This window comes from Crocuta crocuta, unplaced genomic scaffold (genome assembly GCF_008692635.1).
Source record: "Crocuta crocuta isolate KB4526 unplaced genomic scaffold, BGI_CrCroc_1.0 scaffold415, whole genome shotgun sequence".
Lineage (NCBI taxonomy): Eukaryota > Metazoa > Chordata > Mammalia > Carnivora > Hyaenidae > Crocuta > Crocuta crocuta.
Window position 1 is genome coordinate 461,128 of NW_027531525.1, and position 22,334 is coordinate 483,461.

Here is a 22,334-nt window from a genome sequence, read left to right on the forward strand (position 1 = left end):
AGCGTGAGCAGGGGAGGGTCAGAGAGAGAGGGAGTCACAGACTGAAATAGGCTCCAGACTCTGAGCTGGCAGTCAGCACAGAGCCCGACGTGGGGCTCGAACCCACGAACCGTGAGATCATGACCTTAGCGAAAGTCGGACGCTTAACCGACTAAGCCACCCAGGCGCCCCAAAAACACTGCATATTAAATACAAGAACACTATGTGTTCAGAGCAAAGAAAGATGGAAGTAGTTTCAGGAGCTTTCACTGAGGACCAGAGATTTGACTTGGAATTTGAGATAAGAATTCAAATAAATGAAAAGAGAAGAATAAGGTCATTTTAGATGGGAGTATAGTATGAACAAATTTTAAGTTTTATTTATTTTAAAGTAATCTCTACTTACAACATGGGTCTCAAAGTCACAACCTTGAGATAAGAGTTATATGCTCTTCCAGCTGATCCAGCCAGGGGCCCCAGAACAAATTTTTGTTTAATGTTTTATTTATTTATTTATTTATTTATTTATGTATTTATTTATGAGAGAGAGTATGAGTGGGGTAGGGGNACTGAGCCAATGAGCCAACCAGGCACCCCCAACAACGTATGTTTAACCTATGAGCAAACAGCTAGGCCGTGTGATTAACCAATATTGAATCGTGTAGCATCAGTTTGGGTTATAATCAGCTTTTTAAAACATTTTGCTGATGATATGATATGTACACAGTTATTCTGCATAGTTATTAGATATAAGCAATTAAACAATTCACATAAATCTCTATACCTAGCGTTACTACAGTCAGACCAAATGTTTCTGAGGTCAGCTGAGAGGAAAGCAACTGACTTGAAGCTCAGAGACAACTTTGAAGATGAGAGTTCCCAGGGGATCAGGCCTCTGATTTTTTTGGCAGCTTAGATGTTTCAGGAGCCTGCTAGATGTTAGCAGCCATAACAGAGCAAGGGAATCCTAGGATTGGAGGAGCTAAAAAACATAAAGCTTTCTTTCCATTTTCAGAGGCCAGAGTTAAAAAGGGAGAAACTATTGTCATACAGACCTTAATTTAGTTTAATTAGATGGCACTTTTTCCTATACTTACCTTATATGTACTAGCTTAGAAAAAAAATAAAACTGGGAAAAAACAATTACTCTTAGTGACAGTGGCTCTGTAATGGTAGTGTATACTACAAACATTTTACATATATGATTTATTCCTTCCAGAAGCCTTTTGAACTATTATGTTCATTTTAAGGTACGGAAATTAAGGCACAGAGACATGTAATTTTGTCAAGGTAATAACCCAGTTAGTTAGGTAGAATTTGAATTGATGTCTGTCTGGGTCTAATTTCTATTTTCTAAATGAACTTTTTTTTTATTTATTTTGAGAGAGAAATACAAGAGAGGGGCAGACAGAGAGAGGGAGACAGAGAATCCCATGCAGATTTCACACTGTCCGTGCAGAGCCTAATGCGGGGCTCGAACTCATGAACTGTGAGATCATAACCTGAGCCAAAATTGAGTCGGATGCTTAACTTACTAAGTCACCCAGGTGCCCCTCTGTTTTCTTTTTATAATACCATCCTCTGAAAGGAGTGAGAAGTCTGTTATGTGGATTTATAGATCTTTTTTTTAATGTTTTATTTATTTCTGAGAGAGAGAGAGAGAGATAGAGAGAGAGAGAGAGAGAGAGCATGAACAGGGGAGGGGCAGAGAGAGAGAGGGAGATACAGAACCTGAAACAGGCTGCAGGCTCTGAGCTAGCTGTCAGCACAGAGCCCGATGCGGGGCTCGAACCCATGAACCGTGAGATCATGACCTGAGCCGAAGTCGGACGCTTAAGCGACTGAGCCACCCAGGCGCCCCTGATAATGTGAATTTAAGACAGGACTTTCCTCAGCACCCAAGGTAGAACAGATTACATTGTTTATTTGATATTCCTCTTTTCATCAGCATTTTCATAATGGTGAAATTAGGTCAAACTTTGAAAGAGTAAATGTTAACAAAAGAGCAGTGGGGCAGATAATTTAAGACTCTGTAATAGTAGATTTATAGAAGATGGCCTTGTTAACAAGGGACAGGAGTAAAAGATTTCTTCTTCTCTTAGGTTATTGCATGGTGTTATCCAGGGGACCCCAGAACTTTTGGGGTTAATTGATAGGAGAGAAAAGCAGATAGTTTGGAGCGTTGGTTCTAGAAGATAAGGTCTAGATGGGGGATGATTTTAGAAGTGAGGCTTTGGTTCGTACTTGTTTATCCGATAGAAGGTATTGTATATCTGCTAAATAGTTGACTGATATGGAGATACAAAGCCACTGTGCTCAAGGAGCTCCTGGTCTGCTGAGGAGACATTGGTCAATGGATGTTTTCAACTCCAGGTGAACAAACAAGACCATATCTATGCACAGAGTGTTTTAGCAGTGTTAAGAAAGGGCTTAGAGTATAGCATGATAGTGGTATTTTTAATGTATTACTTTGAATAAGTAAATACGTGCCCAAATCAAATTCCAAAAAGTATACAGTAAAAAATGAATTCCGCTATCATGACAGCCCCTGCTACCCTTGATCCTTGGTTTCTTTCTGCAGAGGCATTACTATTAACAGTTTTTTGTTACCGTCTCAGAGGTATTCTCTATGAATATAAAATGTATGCCTATTTGTATTTTTTGTGCACCTCTAGTGGCATACTTCATCCTTGTGCTTTTCCCTTTATGTCTTGGAGAGGGTTCTAAATGAACTTTTGAATGTCCTTGTGTTTAATAGTTATGTGCTATTCAGTTGGATGTAGATGATTTATTTAGCCAATCTCCTGTCAATGGACTTTCAGGATATTTCCAGGCTTTTGTTGGAAATAGTGCTGCAGAGAGTAGTTTTGTCCATAGGGGCAAGCATGTCTGTCTGTAAGATGAATTCCCTGGAGTCTGGAGAATGCATTGAAAGGGAGTAAAACTAGAGGCAGAGATCAGTTGTTAGGAAGTACTAATGAGGAAAGCCTGAAATAAGGTAGTGGCAAAAGGAGTGGGGAGGGAGAGAATGTATTCCATCGATTCTAAGTTGCACGTTGTTTTTTCACATTTTAACATGTTTGAAATCGGTATTTTGTAGTTGATGGTTTCCTTCAAGTAATTGGAAGTACTTTGTAAATTTCTTGGTAGTTAAAATAATGCATGTTATAAACAGTGTTATCTTAAAGTCAGTAAAATACAGTAAAAAGGAAGGATTGACAGGAGTTAAATGTAGACTGTAAGGGGAAGTGTCAAGGTTGACATACCTTTTTTTGTTTCCTTCACTTTGACTATATCAACCATTTTACGGTTTTCTGTATGGTCTTCATATTTTTAAAAGTTTATTTGAGAGAGAGAGAGAGAGAATGTGTAAGCAGGGGAGGGGCAGAGAGAGAGGGAGACACAGAATCTGAAACAGGCCCCAGGCTCTGAGCTGTCAGCACAGAGCTTGACGTGGGACTCAGACTCACAAACTGAGATGATGACCCGATCTGAAGTCGGTAGCTTAACCAACTGAGCCACCCAGGCGCCCCTTTATATATATTTCTTAAGTTTATGCATTTTGAGAGAGAGATTGCACGCGCGTGCGCCCATTAGTTGGGGGAGGGACAGAGCAAGACTCCAAAGCAGGCTCTGCACTCATAGAGTGGAGCCCAATGCAGGGCTCTATACCAGGAACCAGGAGATCATGACCTGAGCCAAAGTCAAAGAGTCAGATACTCAACAGACTGAGCCACCCTGTGTGGTCTTCATATTTCATTAATGGTTACATTAATTTTGTGAATTTAATAAACCAACTCCATTATTGGTGAAAATTTAGATTTCTCATTTTCTTTTGGCTCTTTACTGATAACTGATAACACTGAATGGTTTTCTGCTTAGAATTAAGGAAAGTGTAATTTAGTAGATTTCTGGATAATTGTATATAAGGATATTTAACAGATATTCTCAGTGCCAAATTGTTTAAAGAGCTTCTGAGTTGGTACCTTATAAATGTTAAGTAACTACTTTGGGCCGCCTGGGTGGTTTAGTTGGTTAAGCGTCAGACTTTGGCTCAGGTCATGATCTCACAGTTTGTGGGTTTGAGCCCCATGTTGGGCTGCTTTGGATCCTGTGTCGTCTTCTCCGTCTCTTTCTCTCTCTCTCTCTTTCTCTTCTCAAGAATAAACATTAAAAACATTAAAAAAATTTTTTTTACATTTATTTAGAGAGACAGAGGGAGATAGAGCATGAGTGGGGGAGGGCCAAAGAGAGGAGGAGACACAGAAACCCAAGAGGCTCTAGGCTCTGAGCTGTCAGCACAGAGCCCAACGTGGGGCTCGAACTCACAAACCGTGAGCTCATGACCTGAGCTGAAGTCGGACACTTAACCGACTGAGCCACCCAGGCCCCCTAAAAAAATTTTTTTTAATAATTATTTCTTGATTCATTTTTTAAATTATTTTTTCTTAAAAATTTTTTAATGTTTATTCTTGAGAGAGAGAGAGAGAGTCTTAGCAGAGGGGTAGAAAGAGACAGAGACAGAGACAGAGACAGAATCTGAAGCAGGCTCCAGGCTCTGAGTGGTCACCACAGAGCCTGATGTGGGGCTCCAACTCACAAACCTGAGCTCATGACCTGAGCTAAAGTCAGATGCTTAACTGACTGAGGCACCCAGGTGCCCCTCTTTTTTTTTTTTTTTAAGTAAACTCCACACCCAACGTAGGGCTGGAACTCATGAGAGAATATCTCAAGCAGGCTCCGTGCTCAGCGCAAAGCAAAGCCCAATGCTGGGCTCGATTCCATGAGCCAAAATCGAGAGTTAGGAACTCAACCCACTGAGCTACCCAGGTCTGACTTCTATTTTTTTTTTTTAATGTTTAAAAAAATTTTTTTTTTAATTTCTGAGAGAGAGAGAGACAGCATGAGCGTGGGAAGGTCAGAGAGAGAGGGAGACACAGAATCTGAAGCAGGCTCCAGGCTCTGAGCTCCCTGTTAGCACAGAGCCCGACGCGGGGCTTGACTCCACGAACCATGAGTTCATGACCTGAGCTGAAGTCAGACGCTCAACCGACTGAGCCACCCAGGCGCCTCAAGTCTGACTTCTAAACAGTACAGCACTTATTTTAAGTTCATAAAAGAGAAAGAAAATGGTATTTTAGCTTTTTAAAAAGGTCTGAGAAATGGTTTGAATGCATTCATTTTACAAAAGCTAGTTCTTGGCTCAGCCCTACACATAGGTGACCACACATCCTGATGGAATCAGTGCCCTCTCACTCTCCTTGTGCCCATTGTTGATGACAGGTGATTGTCCATACACAGTGGTGGGTTTTCTCTGGAGTTCATGTTCCCTCTACCACCTTGATGCTTTTTCGAGTGAGTATTCTTTTCTTGTTAACTCTCAACAGATCAAGTGATTTTAAGGAGTTTGGAGGATTTATATTTTATTTTTAAAATTTTTTTTTTTAAATGTTTTATTTATTTCTAGGAGAGAGAGAGAGACAGCGTGAGCAGGGGAGGGNTTTAATGTTTACTTATTTTTGAGAGAGAGAGCGAGAGAGCGCGAGTGCACACATATGTGCCAGGGAGGGGCAGAGAAGGAAGGAGAAAGAGAATCCCAAGCAGGCTCCGTGCTGTCAGCACAGAGCTCAACTTGGGGCTCTAACTCACAAACCGTGAGATGAGCTAAAAATCAAGAGTCAGGCATTTAACCTACTGAGCCATCCAGGCACCCCAGGATTTATCTGGATTCTTTGCAAAAAGATGTGATTTTCTTTTCTTTAAATATTTGTGTGGTACTGTCATTATTTGTACTAAATATCCTTACAAGTATATATTTTTTTAAGTTATAGGATGTTAAAACCAGAGGGTAATTATAGACAATCCAGTGTAAGTCAGTTACTGTGTATGCTTTCATTTTTTTAATAAAAAGATCATATAACCATTATAGAAAAATTTAAAAATAATCCTCCATCTTTGTGGTATAAGTACATTTTTCTCTCCTGTGTTTTTCCTTAACTCTAACACAAGCATCACCTGTGTTATTTACAGATGCCTCCTTATCAACCCCATGCTGTGGATGCACCTTTACAAAGTATTTACTTTGATTCTCTAGAGGGCTTCTACTTTTTCTACAATTAGAAATAATGTTTTTGTTCATGTAGCCCTTTCTTCTTTTTTGTTTCTCCTTTCCCAACATCCTCAGTTTACAAATGAAGTCAGACCAAAACTAATGAAAATCAGTCCTTTGCAAAGGTCACCATTCAGGTCTTCTGACTCAACCCTAGTTCTTATTCTCTGTATTGGAAAGACCACGCAGGTTGAAAACACTCTTTTTTACATCAGTTTCCTTAACCTATTTTTGGAACAAGTGGGGCAGACATAAAATATTAATATTAACTCAAGTTAAAAATCATCTAAGGAGAACCTGGGTGGCTCAGTTGATTAAGCATCCAACTTCAGCTCAGGTCATTATCTCATGGTTTGTGAGTTCAAAGCCCTGCCTCGGGCTTTATGCTGACTGTGCAGAGCCTGCTTGAGATTCTCTGTTTTTGCCTCTCTCTGTCTCTCTCTCAAAATAAATAAAAAAACAAACTTAAAAATAATTTAATCCTCCTGCCACCAGGGTGGGAGATTTATTTCGAAGGTACTTGAATCAGTGGTCTTTCTTTTCCTATTGTCCGTCTCTTTCCCCTTCTTCATAAAGATAAAATAAGGATTGAGTTCATAGTTTGTAGACAGTTGAGGAATTGCTGTTGTGAGAACACTGATTTTATATCTAGATGAACTTCTGCGGCAGCCCCTAGAATATACCTAACCTGTACCTTAAATGAAGTGTAGCCCCTGTCTATCCTACAGAGTTACAGAGAAGCCAGCTGCCCTTAGGGACTGTCCACAAAACCGAATAGAAGGCTACTCATTTTTCATTCCTTTTCTTCTTTGTATTTCCTTCTCTTTCTTTCTAATTTATTCATTCAGGAAAAAGTTACTGAAAGCCTACTACGTGTTAGGCCTGGTCCTACGGGGCTGAGAATTCAGGAATAGGCAAAAATCCTTGCTTTCAGGAGGCTTATATTCTCATTTGTCTTATATTCTCAGACAAAAAAATCAAATTATAGTATATTGGGAAATTATGTGGTTTGGAGAAAATAAAACGAGGAGAGGTGATACAGAGTGCTGGTGTTTGAGGTTACAGTTTTCCTGTTCAGGGAAGTCCAGGAAGCCACTGACAGTGACATTAGGCAAAGATTTAAAGGCAATGAGAGGGGGAAAAAACAGAATGAGAGACTAAGCCGTGAGACTATGGGAGAAGAATGTGCCAAACGGAGAGAGCAAGCAGGTGTGACCCTCTATAGGTCAGGTGTGCCATAGGCCTTATTCAGTGAGGTGGCTAGAATGGAATGAATGGTGGTCAGGACAGGATCAGAAATAATGTGGTGTCAGATTGTTTAGGACTTAGAAGGCTTTGTAAGGATTTTGATCTTTAAGGAGGGGAACCATTATTGGAGGGATTTAAATAGTGGGGTAATATGATCAGGTTTGTATTTTAAAAGGAACACTCTTCTGACTTGAGGTTAGACTGAAGTGAGGCAAAGGTAGGAGCAGGGAGGCCGGTTAGGAGGCTGCTATGGTAATTCAGGCAGAAGATGGTTATGGCTTAGACCGACAAATGTTAAGTAGTAGTTGGAGTCTATGAATTTTTTAAAATTTGTTTTAAATACTTTCAAAGTTATGGGGCGCCTGGGGGGCTCAGTTGGTTAAGCAGCTGACTTTGGCTCAGGTCATGATCTCACGGTTCATGGGTTCGAGCCCTGCGTCAGGCTCTGGGCTGACAGCCAGCTCAGAGCCTGGAGCCTGTTTCGGACTCTGTGTCTCCCTCTTTCTCTGACCCTCCCCTTCTCGCGCTGTCTCTCTTTCTCTCAGAAATGAATGAATGAAGGAATAAATAAATAAATAACATTAAAAATAAATAAATAAATAAATAAATAAATAAATACTTTCAAAGTTAAAGTTGGGATACAATGCAAAGACCACCTGAATTCCCTAGTAATAACATTTCTCTATCTCTTATTGCCCTCTCCATATACACACACTTTTTTTTTGCTGAACTGTTTGAGAGTATAAGGCAGCCATGATGCCCTATTGAATACTCCCTTCTTACTGTCCTCACATGGTGGGCATGGTGTTGGGGTAGGAGGGCTCTCTGGTGTCTCTTCCTATAGAAACATTCTTCTCTTCCTATAAGGCCCCACCTTTATGACCTCATTTAACCTTAATGACCACCTCCCCCGCTGGGGTTCTGGACTTCACCATTTGCATCTTGGGGAGGTGCAGTTCAGTACATCACGATTGTTGTGCGGCATCTGCAGAATCACCAGGATCGGGCAGTGAAACTGATGCATTACTGCCATGGACGCCACAGACTGTGGTTGAACTTTGCCACTTACCCCAGTCATGGTCTATAAAGAGCCAGGGTCATGTGTAGCAGTTAGTCTACACGTGTCTCCTTATTTTTCTTCAGTCCGAACAGTCTTTACTTATCTTTCATGACCTTGCCATTTATGAAGGATATGGACCAGTAACTTGTAAACTATCCATAAATTTGTGTTTGATGTTTCCTTATTATTAGAGTCAGGTTATGCAGTTTTGGACAAACATACTGCAGAAGTGATGCTGTGTTCTTAACTCATTCTCTTTGGAGGAATGTAATGTTGATCTGCCCTGTTAATAGTGTGTTAACTTCTGTCACTTGGTTAAGATGGTTTTTGCCTGTAAGGTTTCTCTACTGTAAAGTGAGTATTTTGTGGGGAAGGAGTTTGAGACTTTATACATCTCCTGTTCTGCATTATCTTCTCTCTCTAGCTTTAGCGTCCATTGATTATTGTTACTTGAGTCAGTTCTTACTGTGATGGTTGTAAAGTGCTGTTTTTTAAATGCCATCATTCCTTATATATTTACTAATTGGCATTTGATCGATTATAAGGCAGGGCTTTCCCCCTTTACCTGTTTATTTATTTAATTACTTACATCAGTATGTATTCACAGATGGCTGTTTTATTCAGTGGTTTTAATCTTTCACTATTACTGATATTGACTCTTATCTGTTCCATAGATTTGGCCAGTGGGAACCCCTCAAAGGTAGTGGGTGTGTCATTTTGACATCATTCTTTGGGTACTTTTTTACTTTGTAGTTCAAGATGTTCCAAGCTCTTGTACCTTCTTTCCTGGCCTGCAGTCAGCCAGTTCTCCAAGAAGCCCTTTGAAACCAAGATCCAGATATTAGATATTGGGATATTATCACTTCTAGGCCTTTCAGTGTAAAGATTTAGGAAATAGTTGTATGTATACACACACGTATACCAGGCATTTCTTCCTTGTGTATTTCTGTGTATAACTATGAGGTTTATACCAAGACTCCAGGTACAGTCCCAACACAGCAGGGTTTATTCTAATCTTCCCCCTTTCCACATTTGTAACTTCCTGAAGGTAGCATTAATGAGATCCACATTGTGAGTTTGGATGTGGAATATGAAAGAGAAAGAAGAGGGGAGCCTGGGTGGCTCAGTCAGCTAAGCATCCAGCTCTTGATTTTGGCTCAGGTCATGAGCTCACAGGTTTGTGGGATTGGGCCCCTCATGGGGTTCTCCGCTGACAGTGTGGAGCCCACTGGGGACTCTCTCTCCGTCTCCCTCAGTCCCTCCCCTCCTGCCATGTCTCGTGTTGGGAGCGTGTGCTCTGTCTCTCTCTCAAAATAAATAAAATATTTTTAAAAAGAGAGAAAGTGAAGTCAAAGGTGACTCAAGATTTTTGGCTGAAAAAAGCCACCAGAAGAAACACCTTTTACTAGGATGGAGAAGAGCATAGGAGGAGAGGAGATTGGAAGGTCATGTGTTGAGTCTGAGCTGTGACTTAGACATGCAGGAGGAGGCATGGGGGAGGCAGTCGGGTATTTGAGTCTGCAGTTCAGAGCAGAGGTCCAGGCCAAAATGCAGATTACTTCAGGACAAAGAGTTAAATTTTCTGGGCCAAGATGATTCTGTTTCCATATAACCTGTTATTTTGGAAGCAGCAAATATGTATTATAGAAAATTAGAATACAGGCAAACAAAAAGAGTATAGAGATTAATACTGTTAAAACTGAATTCCATATTCTTTCTAATCTCTTTCACGGATTTTTTTCTAACATGAAATCACTGTAATTACGGTTTTTTTTTAAGACGTTGACTCTTTATTTTAAAAAAGTTTTAAAATGCTAAAAGAAAAGGGTGGGGGGCGCCTGGGTGGCTCAGTCCGTTAAGTGTCCAGCTTCAGCTCAGGTCATGAGCTCACGGTTCATGGGTTCGAGCCCCACATCGGGCTCTGTGCTGACAGCTAGCTCAGAGCCTGGAGCCTGTTTCAGATTCTGTATCTCCCTCTCTCCCTGACCCTCTCCTGCTCACACTGTCTGTCTCTCTCAGAAATAAATAAAAAAATAAAAGTTTTAATTATCAGAGTTTTTATTTCATCCATAGCCTTCTAGGTATTGAGCAGATAATGGTTGTTTTTTTAATTTCCATTTTAGTAAATTTTCATTTTATCTAATCCCAGACCATATTCAGATTTCTTTAGTTGATCCAGAAATGTCATTTACAAATGATTAGTCCAAACCTCTGTGCAGTTCAGGAACACAGATTAATTATATCAGATTATTTTGTCCCATGAGTCCCTTAATCTCTCCACTACATTTTATGTCGCTGATTTGTTCATGACACTGGGCCAGTTGCCTGCAGAATATCTCACCTTATAGATTTGTCTAGTTGCTTCCTTGCTGTTATTAGCTCATTTTATTATTTCTAACAATAAAATGACCTGCAGCTTTTTCTAAAACACACTTCTTTATATAAACTTCATGATATTTGTTAGCCACATAATGAAGGTTAAAACTTTCTTAGCTCAAAAAAAAAAAAAACTTTCTTAGCTCAATATATAGTAACCCTCAGAATTTGTCATCTTTGCCTATTCTCCCACTGTTCCTCCAGCCAAAGCTATGTCCTGGTCTGAGACACAAATAGAAATAGGTAATGATTGGGGCGCCTGCGTGGCTCAGTTGACTAAGTATCTGATTCTTGATTTTGACTCAGGTCATGATCTCTTGTGGGATCAAGCCCTGTGTTGGACTCTGAGATGGGCATGGAACCTGCTTGGGATTCTCTCCCACCCCCACACCTCTTCCTCTGTCTCCCTCCCTCCCTCTGCCTCTTTCCCCAGCTTGTACTTTCTTTCTCTCTAAAGTAAAACTAAAAAAAAAGAAAAAAGAAAAAAAAATCGGTAGTGATTAAGAATGTAGACTTTGGAGCCAGAATCCCTGTATTTAATTTCTTTTAATACTTACTTTTTTTGAGAGAGAGAGACAGAGTGCAAGGTGGGAAGGGGCAGAGAGAGAGGGAGACACAGAATCCGAAGCAGGCTCCAGGCTCTGAGCTGTCAGCACAGAGTGGGACCTGGGGCTCAAACCCATGAGTCGTGAGATCATGACCTGAGCCAAAGTTGGACGTTTAACCAGTTGAGCCACCAAGGCGCCCCCAGATTGTTTGAATTTAAATTCCAGCTTCACTACTTACTAACTGTGACTATGGACAATTCACGTCACTTCATCTGTTAGTGGAGATAACAATACCAACCTCATAGGGTTGTTGTAAGGGTATCAGTTAGTATTTGTATCATCTTAGGGCACCTGAGTGGCTTAATAAGTTGAGTGTCTGACTCTTGATTTCAGCTCAGGTCATGATCCCAGAGTCGAGGCATTGAGCCCTGCATCGGGTTCTGTGCTGAGTGTGGAGCCTACGTAAGATTCTCTCTTTCTTTCCCTCTGCCCCTGTCCCCTGCTCACTCTCTCTCTCTCTCTCTCTCTCAAAATAAATTAAGTAAAAATATGTATCATCTTTAGAAATGTTTAGCACATAGAAAACTCTTACTGCCTACAAAAATTTAATCTCTTCATCAGACATTTAACATATATCATTTAAGCACCTGCCAGACTCTCAAGTAGTCATTGAGGACTTAGCAGTAAACAGGACAGAATTGCAGCCTTCAGGGAGCTTATGCTCTAGTGGAAAATGCAGAGACGTACACTGCAGTGTGATAAATGTATGACAGGTGTGAGTTCAGGATGCACTAAAGGCCTTATCTTACGGAGTCGGGAAGCTGCAAGGAAGATGTCACATGTAAGCTGAGATTTGAAGGAGGAAAAGGAATTTGCCTGTTGAAATGGGTGGTAAGACAAGGGTAGAAAGTGCGGCTCGATGATGAGCACTAAACTGCAGCTGTAAGAGAGTGGCTCAAGCTGAGACTGAACAGGAAAGCAAGAACTGTGTGCGGTTTGGAAGGCACTCAGGATGAGTCTTCTCAAGTCCTACTGCCTTTCAGCATCTTCACAGACTGCCTCAGCCACTTGTTCTCATTCTTCAGGCTTTCTGTAGTGATTTGACTATAGAGTGTAGGTTTTGCATTGAGAAGAAATTGCATTAAAATAGTTTGGGGAGGTTTGTTTGGGGAAGAAGTAGAGATGGGGGGTGGGGACCAAAGTCTGACATGAATTAGGTTTAAAATTTTGGACTTTTTCCTATGGATGAGTAGAAAACACAAGATATTTAGGATGGGTTCTCTTAGAAAAGGAAAAGTCATAGAGAGAGTAAGCGCACATGCAAGTTTCTGGAAACTGGGAGATCTATTAAAGATAAAACTTTGAAGGGAAAGCGACGAAACTGAAAGAGAAGGTAAGCTCCAGATCATAAAATGGAGACTAAGGTGTTTAGACCTTTTTCAGTAAGCAGTTGGAAATCCTTGATGGATTCCATATGAGAAGGAATTGGATAACGTTTGCATGTTAGAAGCGAATTTAGCAATTGAAAGAGTAAACTTGAGGGGACCAAGTTTAGAGGCAAGCTAACCAGTTAGGAGCTGCAGTAGTAGTCCAGGTAAAAGGTGACAAACCTAGCAAAGAGCAATAGCAAGAAGAGAAGGAAAAGAGGGGATAAACTTGACAAATATTATTGGAGTCAAAATTGGCTGGACTTGGAGATTTATCACATGTGGTGAGGGTCTCATAGGAAGTATGAAGAGTCCAAAAAGATTGCCAGAATTCTGGCTAGATACAGGAGCAGTAACAGGAGAGGAGGAAGATTAGTAATAAAATATTGAAAAATCAAGTTCAAGGTGCCTCTGAGACTTGGCCATGGATGTGTACATTGACTGATTAAGGGAAATCCAGGTGTGGTGTCTGTGGACATGGGAGTCATTGACACACAGGTGGTGGGGGCTAAAGCGGTAGAAGTGGATGATTATGCAAATAGCAGCTGTTTTCTGGGTGCTAAGCACCATCCTGAATGCTTTACATACATTGTTTCATTTAATTCTTAAAAAAAAAATTTTTAATGTTTGTTTATTTTTGACAGAGAGAGAGAGAGAGAGAGAGAGAGAGAGAGAGAGAGAATGAGTGGGGGAGGGGCAGAGAGAGACAGAGACACAGGATTTGAAGCAGACTCCAGGCTCTGAGCCGTCAGCACAGAGCCTGACACAGGGTTCAAACTCACAAACTGTGACATCATGACCTTAGCTGAAGTTGGTTGATCAACCAACTGAGCCACCTAGGTGCCTTCATTTAATTCTTGTAACTCTATGAAGCTGTCATTTTACAAAGAAAAAGAAAGTATAATATAGGAGAGTTAAGTAGTGTAAGAAACCCCAAAGCTAATAAGCGACAGATCAGGAATGGAACAAACTATTGGACTTGAAACTTGAAATCTTAAAACATTACGCCACGGGTGAATGGAGTGCTCAGGAGAGGACCCTGGGGAGCTTCAGCATTTAAAGGAGGATGGTCACGGGCAGAGCAGCCGGTCTACGCATGTATGTAGATGTGTATGTATACGGAGAAGGAACCAGAGAGGTAGGGATACCAGGAAAGTGTCTGTGACAGAAACCGAAGGAGGAATTACCTTAAGGGACTATTCTGTGTGCCAGAAGCCACAAAGAAGTGACATTTAAAATTTTTCATTGGGCTTAATAATTTGGAATTTACTGGTAACCTTGGGAATTGCTGTTTGAGTGGAGTGGTGGCAGCATAAATGAGAGCATACTTTATATAAATTTCCATCTAATGACTTCTGCTTTCTCTGTGAGAAGGAATGTGATGAGACAGGGGGCTTGACAAGAGTGGTAAAAATTTGAAATCACTCTTACAGCGGATGAGAGAGGATGCTGATTAAGAACATGTGGAAGAACTGTAGTGTCGTGTCGAGGACCAGTTGAAGGAGACTAGATTTATATCGTTTCAGTCCTCCTACGGGTATGATTTTTCTTGAGCACAACAGGAGCAGAAATAAAGGTGTAGTAAAAGTATTTAGTTAGGTTGATCCAGATTTAGGATTTTGTTGAATGCATATGCTAGAAAGGCTAAATTAGGGGAGAGGAGGAAAAGAAAATGACGGTTTTGATAAAAGAATGGTTTAAATAATCAAAGACTGTGGAATTGATAGAGAAAAAAATTGAGTTAAAAAAGTGACTGTAAAGTTAGAGAAAATACAGAAAGAACTTAGATCTTGATGAAATTGATGAACAGATAGAAGGGGAGCCTGAGGGGCGCCTGGGTGGCTCAGTCAGGGTTGAGTGTCCAACTTCGGCTCGGGTCACGATCTCGGCTCATGATCCTGGGTCATGATCTTGCCTTCCATGAGTTCGAGCCCTGCATTGGGCTCTGTGCTGACAGCTCGGAGCCTGGAGCCTGCTTCAGATTCTGTGTCTCCCTCTCGCTCTGACCCTCCCCTGTTCACGCTGTCTGTCTGTCTGTCTGTCTGTCTCTCTCTCTCTCAGAAATAAATAAAACATTAAAAAAAAAAAGAGTCTATCTACAGTAATAATGTAGAGAAGGTTAAGCGGTTTGCGTATGGTCACCATCTGGATGGTTCTAAAGCCCATACTCTTTCCATTAAGCCTGGCGTATTTGCTGTAGGTTGAAGTTCAACAGAGTTTATCTTTCGAAATGTTTGGGAGAACAATATCACGTTGGCTTCTCCATAGATAATGAATTTTTTAGTGCCAGACATCTACAAAGTGAAATGGAAACCTACCCAAGGAGCACCTTGAACAGAAAATTGACCTGAAGTAGTCAAGGGTGTTAGGCACCAATTTCAATAAATTGACCCATTAATTCATTTTCCTGTTTATCTGTTAGACACCCATATAATAGTTTACACAGTTTGAGAACACTATTTGGAATAAGTTGATAATTTGATTTGTTTGGTTTAATTTATTGTCTTTTGTCATTTCTAGCTGCCTATCCCCACCGTTTGAATCTCTTTTACCTTGCTAATGATGTCATCCAGAACTGCAAAAGGAAAAACGCAATCATTTTCCGTGAATCATTCGCTGATGTCCTTCCTGAAGCAGCTGCTCTAGTGAAGTAAGTAAATTGTTACTGAATTTTGAGATCTAAGCTTAGAAAATTTGGGATTTTAGTTCCCCTTTTTACCTGTTAGTAAGAATTGTTAATAGTTCTACATGCTTGAAGCTCCAAGGATATTTGGCTCAAATGGTTCACATAACTTTCCCACTAATACACACATTTTTCTTTTAAACATTCTTTATTGTCTCTCTTTTTTTTTTTAATGTTTTTATTTATTTTTGAGAAAGAGAGAGAGAACAATTGAGGAGGGGCAGAGAGAGAGGGAGACAGAGGATCTGAAGTAGGCTCTCTGCTGACAGCTGAGAGCCTGAAGCGGCACTCAAACTCACAAACCCTGAGATCATGACTTGAGCCAAAGTTGGACACTTAACCAACTGAGCCACCAGGTGCCCTTCTTTCTTCGCTTTTTGAAAGCTTCTTTGTTATTTACTCTCTCTTCTCTCCTACCTTGACCATATATATCGCATGGTCATACTCTGGTTGGTAGTACTTTGCAACTGTTTCTTTGGTTTTCATATTCTTTTTACACATTTTCTTTCTTCTTTCAGAGTCTTCCTGAAATCTTGCCCCGTCTGTGACATCTGTGTAATTAAAGAGATAAGGAAATATTTATTCCCAACCTCATACTGATTTATTCTATCCTTAGGGAAATTGTATGCAGTGTTTCCCAAAGTGCTTGAATACTTTAACATTTAATCTTACTTTTACTCTGTATTAATAGTGTTTTCCTTTGTTTCATCCGTATTTGCAAGTAGTTTATTTGGTTTAAGAGACACACATGCCCAATTGGAGGGTAAATAATTATATGGAACAATCCATATAATTTATACACATGTCACCGTACATAAAATAGGGTGCGTGGTTGTCTCGGTATAGCATGTGATTCTTGATCTCCCATAGTTTGCGTGAAAACAGGTTATAAATTCAAAATTGTTACACAAATGTTATTTAAAAGTCACGGTAACCAACTTTGCAGGGAAGCAGATTGAATTTTATTTCTTTTTACAAAATGAGAAAACTGAAGCCCAAAGTAGTTAAGAAATTGTCTAAAATATGGCACAAAAACACTCAGATCAGTGGGACAGAATAGAGAACCCAGAAATGGACCCATAAACGTCTGGCCAACTCATCTTTGACAAAGCAGGAAAGAATATTCAGTGGGAGATAGAGAAAACTGGACCACTTTCTTATACCATACACAAAGATAAACTCAAAATGGATGAAAGACCTAAATGTAAGACAGGAAGCCACCAAAATCCTCAAGGAGAAAGCAGGCAAAAACTTGACTTTGGCCACAGCAACTTCTTACTCAGCACATCTCTGGAGGCAAGAGAAACCAAAACAAAAATGAACTATTGGGACCTCATCAAAATAAAAAGCTTCTGCACAGTGAAGGAAACGGTAAGCAGCAAAAGGCAGCTGACGGAATGGGAGAAGATATTTGCAAACAACATATCAGATAAAGGGTTATATCCAAAATCTATAAAGAACTTATCAAACTCAGCACCTAAAAAATAAATAATCCAGTGAAGAAATGGAAGACATGAGTAGACACTTCTCCAAAGAAGACATCCAGATGGTCAACAGACACATGAAAAAATCCTCAGCATCACTCATCATCAGGGAAATACAAATCACAACCACACTGAGATACTACCTCACACCTGTCAGAATGTCTAACATTAAAAACTCAGGCCACAACAGAGGTTGGCGATGACACAGAGAAAGAGGATCTCTTTTGCGCTGCTGGAGGAAATGCAAACTGTTGCAGCCACTCTGGAAAACAGTATGGAGGTTCCTCAAAAAACTAAAAATAGAACTACCCTACAGCCCAGCAATGGCACTACTAGGTATTTGTTCAAGGCATACAGGTGTGCTGTTTCGAAGGGGCACATGCACCCCAATGTTTATAGCAGCACTATCGACAGTAACCCAAGTATGGAAAGAGCCCAGATGTCCATCAGTGGAGGAATGGATGAAGAAGCTGTCGTATGTGTATACAATGGAGTGTTACTCGGCAATCATAAAGAATGAAATCTTGCCATTTGCAACTACGTGGATGGAACTACAGGGTATTATGCTAAACGAAATTAATCAGAGAAAGACGAATATCATGTGACTTCACTCATATGAGAACTTTAAGATGCAAAACAGATGAACATAAGGGAAGGAAAGCAAAAATAATATAAAAACAGGGAGGGGGACAAAACATAAGAGACTCTTAAATATGGAGAACAAACAGAGGGTCATTGGTGGATTTGTGGGGGGGATGGGCTAAATGAGTGAGGGGCATTAAGGAATCTACTGAAATCATTGTGCTATACGCTAACTAACTTGGATGAAAATTTTTAAAAAATAAGTAAAATTCTAAAAAATGACTTCTAGGAAATAAAGATACGTGCCTAGAAATCAAATAAAGCATGATTTAAAAAAAAAAAACAGAGAGGGAGATGAAACATAAGAGAACATATGGAGAACAAACAGAGGGTTGCTGGAGGGGTTGTGGGAGGGGAGATGGGCTAAATGGGTAAGGAGCTTAAGTAATCTATTCCTGAAATCATTGTTGCATCATATGCTGGCTAGGATATAAATTGTAAATTATAAAAAATTAAAATTTGAAATAGGATGGAGTTCTAATATGTGCTACAATGTGGATGAACTTTGAAAACATACTGAAATAAACCAGACACAAAAGGACAGATGTATAATTGCACTTATTGTAACATATCTAAGGGCACCTGGATGGCTTAGTCAGTTAAGAGAGTTGTGGACGTTGATTGTACAACAGTGTGAATGTCCTTGACACTACTGAACTGCACACTTAAAATGGTTAAGATGAAGGGCACCTGGGTGGCTCAGTTGGTTAAGCGTTCGACTTCGGCTCAGGTTAAGTATCTGACTTTGATCCGTTGTCCCCACCCCCTCTTTGCCCCTCCTCAACTTGTGTGCATGTGTGTGCTCTCTCTCTTAGAAATACACATTAAAGGGGCGCCTGGGTGGCTTAGTCGGTTAAGCGTCCGACTTTCGCTTAGGTCATGATCTCGCGGTTCGTGTTCGAGCCCCGCGTCGGGCTCTGTGCTGACTACCAGCTCAGAGCCTGGAGCCTATTTCAGTCTGTGACTCCCTCTCTCTCTGACCCTCCCCTGCTCACGCTGTCTCTCTCTCTCTCTCTCTCTCTCTCCTGGAAATAAATAAAACATTAAAAAAAAAAAAAAGAAACACACATTAAAAAAAAACATATCTAGAATAAGCATATCCATGGCGACAGTAAAGATAAGTTGTTAGGAGCTGGGGGGAAGGGGTAACGGGGAATTAATTGTTTAATAGGTACAGAGTTTCTGATTTTTTGTTTTTTGTTTTTTCCTTAATGTTTATTTTGAGAGAGAGAGAGAAAGCATGAGCAGGGGAGAGGGAGAGAGAGAAAAAGGGAGAGAGATAGAGAGAGAGAGAGAGAGAGAGAGAGAATCCCAGGCAGACTCGGTGCTATCAGGCTGTCATCACAGCACCTGGGGTGGGACTTGATTTTACAAACCGTGATATGACCTGAGCCGAAATCAAAAGTTGGACACTCAGCCACTGAGCCACCCAGGTGCCCTTAGAGTTTTTGTTTAGGATGATGAAAAATTTTGGGAATAGATAGTGCTGGTGGTTGTACAACATTGTGAATATAATTAATGCCACTGAGTTACACATTTAAAAAATGGCTAAAATGGCAAGTTTTATTTTACCACAATAAAACATAAAAAACAATGCCAAAGAGAAGACAGAAAGACATCGCATATAAAAGCCTACAATTAGATTGACAACAGACTTCTCAATAGGAACTTTGGATGCAGGTGGCAGTTATGAAAAACATTTTATAGCATTTATAGATAGAAAGGAAAACTACTTCCAAGAACCGTTCAGACCATACAAAAATACTCCCAGAGAAACAAAAGCGAGATAATTTACCATCAACAAACTTCTGAGTCACTTTTAGTCTGAGAAGTTAGTCACAGGAGGGATGGTGAGTCGTACCAGCAATAAAATGTATGTAATATTTAGGAATAGCCTTAATAGGATATGTTGAAACCTTTATGAATAAATTCTATTTGGGAATGTTGAATACAAATTCATAAATATTAATGCTTTGCTACAGTGAGGAATAATGTGTTGATAATTCTTCAGTGTTAATGGAGAATACTTTCTCCAAATTAATATAGCAGCATAATGTAATTCAAATTAAAAATACCAACACTTTCTCTCTTTTGGAACTTAGCATTACCCTAAATTTACAACCAAGCGAGAATATAAGAAATGTTGTGAAGCTATAATGAGGGAAGATAAGCTACAGTTTTGGAAATCATACAGTACAGCTGACCCTTGAATGACATGGGTTTGACCTGCTTGGGCCCCCTTATACCTGGATAGTGTTCAGTCAGTAAAGTATATAAATGTCTTTCTCTTCATTATGATTATAATAACATTCTTTCTAGCTTACTTTATTATTTAAAAAATTTTTTTAACATTTATTTATTTTTTGAGAGACAGAGTATGAGCATGAACATGAGCAGGGGAGGGGCAGAGAGAGAGAGGGAGTCACAGATTCTGAAGCAGGCTCCAGGCTCCGAGCTGTCAACACAAAGTCTGACACAGGGTTTGAACTCATTAACTGCAAGATCATGACCTGAGCTGAAGTCAGATGCTTAACCAACTGAGCCACCCAGGGGCCCCTCTAGCTTACTTTACTATAAGAATACAGTATATAATACATAGAACATAAAAAATATGTGTTAATTAACTGTATTTGTTATTGGTAAGGCAACAGTAGGCTTTAGTTAATAAGTTTATGGGGAATCAGAACTTATGTGTGGATTCTTAACTGCAGGGATTTGAGGTTGGCATTCCTAATCTCCCCAACTTGTCCAAGGGTCAACTGTATAATGTAAAAATGGATTAACGGAACAGAATTTGCATCCTATGAAAAGATTAATAATTGAATATATACTAGGAGAAACACAGTAAATCTAAGGAAAAGAGAAGTTATGATATTGGAACAATTAATGGGAGATCTGTTTAGATTAGAGCGTGACTCTAATACCTAGTAGATTTTAAATGAACTATGTAAATAGGGGCTCCTGGGTGGCTCAGGTCATGATCTCACGGTCCGTGGGTTCAAGCTCCACGTCAGGCTCTGTGCTCACAGCTCAGAGCCTAGAGCTTGGTTCGGATTGTGTATGTGTGTGTCTCTCTCTCTGCCCCTTCCCCACTTGTGTTCTGTCTCTCTCAAAAATAAACATTAAAATAAAATAAATAAAATTATGTATTGTGGGGTGCCTGGGTGGCTCAGTTGGTTAAGCGTCTGAATTTGGCTCAGGTCATAATCTTGTGGTTTGTGGGTTTGTGAGTTTGAACCCTGAATCAGGCTCTGTGCTAACAGCTCAGAGCCTGGAACCTGCTTTGGATTCTATGTCTGCCTCTCCCCCACTCGCACTCTGGATCTCTCTTTCTCTCTCTCAAAAATAAACAAACATGAAAAAAAAATTTTAATAAAAACATAAAATTAGATGTTTTACAGAGTACCTGGGTGGCTCAGTTCGTTGAGCATTCTACTTTTTTTTTCTTATAAATCTTTTTAATGTTTATTTTTGGGAGAGAGAGAGATACATACACAGAGTGCCGGTTGGGGAGGGGCAGTGAGAAGAGAGGAGACACAGAATCTAAAGCAGTCTCCAGACTCTGAGCTGTCAGCACAGAGCCCGTCACGGGGCTCAAACTTACCAACCATGAGATCGTGACCTGAGCTGAATGAAGTCAGAGGCTGCTCAACTGAACCACCCAGACACCCCAAGCATCCTACTCTTAAGTTTAGCTCAGATCATGATCTTGCAGTTTGTGGGTTCGAGCCCTGCATCAGACTCTGCCCTGTTTGAGTTTTTCTGTCTCTCTGCCCCTCCCCACCTCAAAATAAACTTAAAAAAATACTAGAAAATTGTTTTAAAATGTAACTTAAAAATTAAAGTGTAAAATGGGGAAAATTATTTGTAATGTTGGCAAAATAATTAATATTTTATATATAAGACTTATTTAATCCTTAGATAAACACTAAAATGCTAGTGAGCAGATAGACACAGTTCACAAGAGAAAATATTACCTCATTCTCTTGGTCAGTCTTAGTGTTATTAAAGGTGGAATATCCAGACCTGTGTATGTCCTGATAGGATGCAGTATAGAGTATGTAGTGTCATTAGTTAAGTATTCACTCCCCCAGATTTAAGCATGTATATCATGCAAATAATTTTCATCTAGAAGAAATTCAGGCATTAGTGGGACAAGTTACATGACAACAAGAGAAGCAAATAAATAAAGCCAGAGTGTGGAATGTTCTCCACAGCTGACCCCTGGACCACAGCATCACTGAATGACATCGGAATAATACTGAGAACGATGTAATCTAATTGCTCTAGATTAAAAGAGATTTAAGAGACATAAGCAAATGCAATGTGTTGACCTTCTTTGGATCCCAATTCAAACAAACCAACCATAAATGGACATTTTTAAAACATTTAAGGAAATTTGCTTATAGAACAAATGTAGATGATACCAGTGAACTATTGTTAATTTTATCAGGCATGGTGGTAGCCCTGTTGTTGTATAACAAAATTTTAGAATTTTTAGAGCAGGGGCAAAAGGACACAGTAGCTGGGATTTGCTGTAAAATACAGGAAAACCTTGGATTGTGAGTAACGTGTTTTGTGAGTGTTCCTCAAGATAAGCAAACATTTCTAATGAATTTTAACTTGATAAATGAGCGATGTCTTGCAATATGAATAGTATGTGATGCTGAATGTCACATGATCACAACTGAGCTAATGGTTCTTGAAATTCATGTTGCTGTACAAGTGCTTTGGTTTACAAGCATGTTTCCAGAATGAACCATACTGGCAAACCAAAG

The 22,334-nt window shown here is 39.9% G+C and overlaps 1 protein-coding gene across 5 annotated transcripts in view; it reads left to right on the forward strand.

Annotated features, from left to right (window-relative positions):
- RPRD2 (regulation of nuclear pre-mRNA domain containing 2) overlaps nucleotides 1-22,334 on the forward strand; it is a 90,308-nt gene that overhangs the window by 27,165 nt on the left and 40,809 nt on the right. For all 5 annotated transcript variants that reach the window (XM_077772498.1, XM_077772500.1, XM_077772499.1 and 2 more), the window contains exon 2: nucleotides 15,268-15,397. In XM_077772498.1, the coding sequence (XP_077628624.1) occupies nucleotides 15,268-15,397 (130 nt within the window). The remainder of the gene's footprint in view (nucleotides 1-15,267; nucleotides 15,398-22,334) is intronic.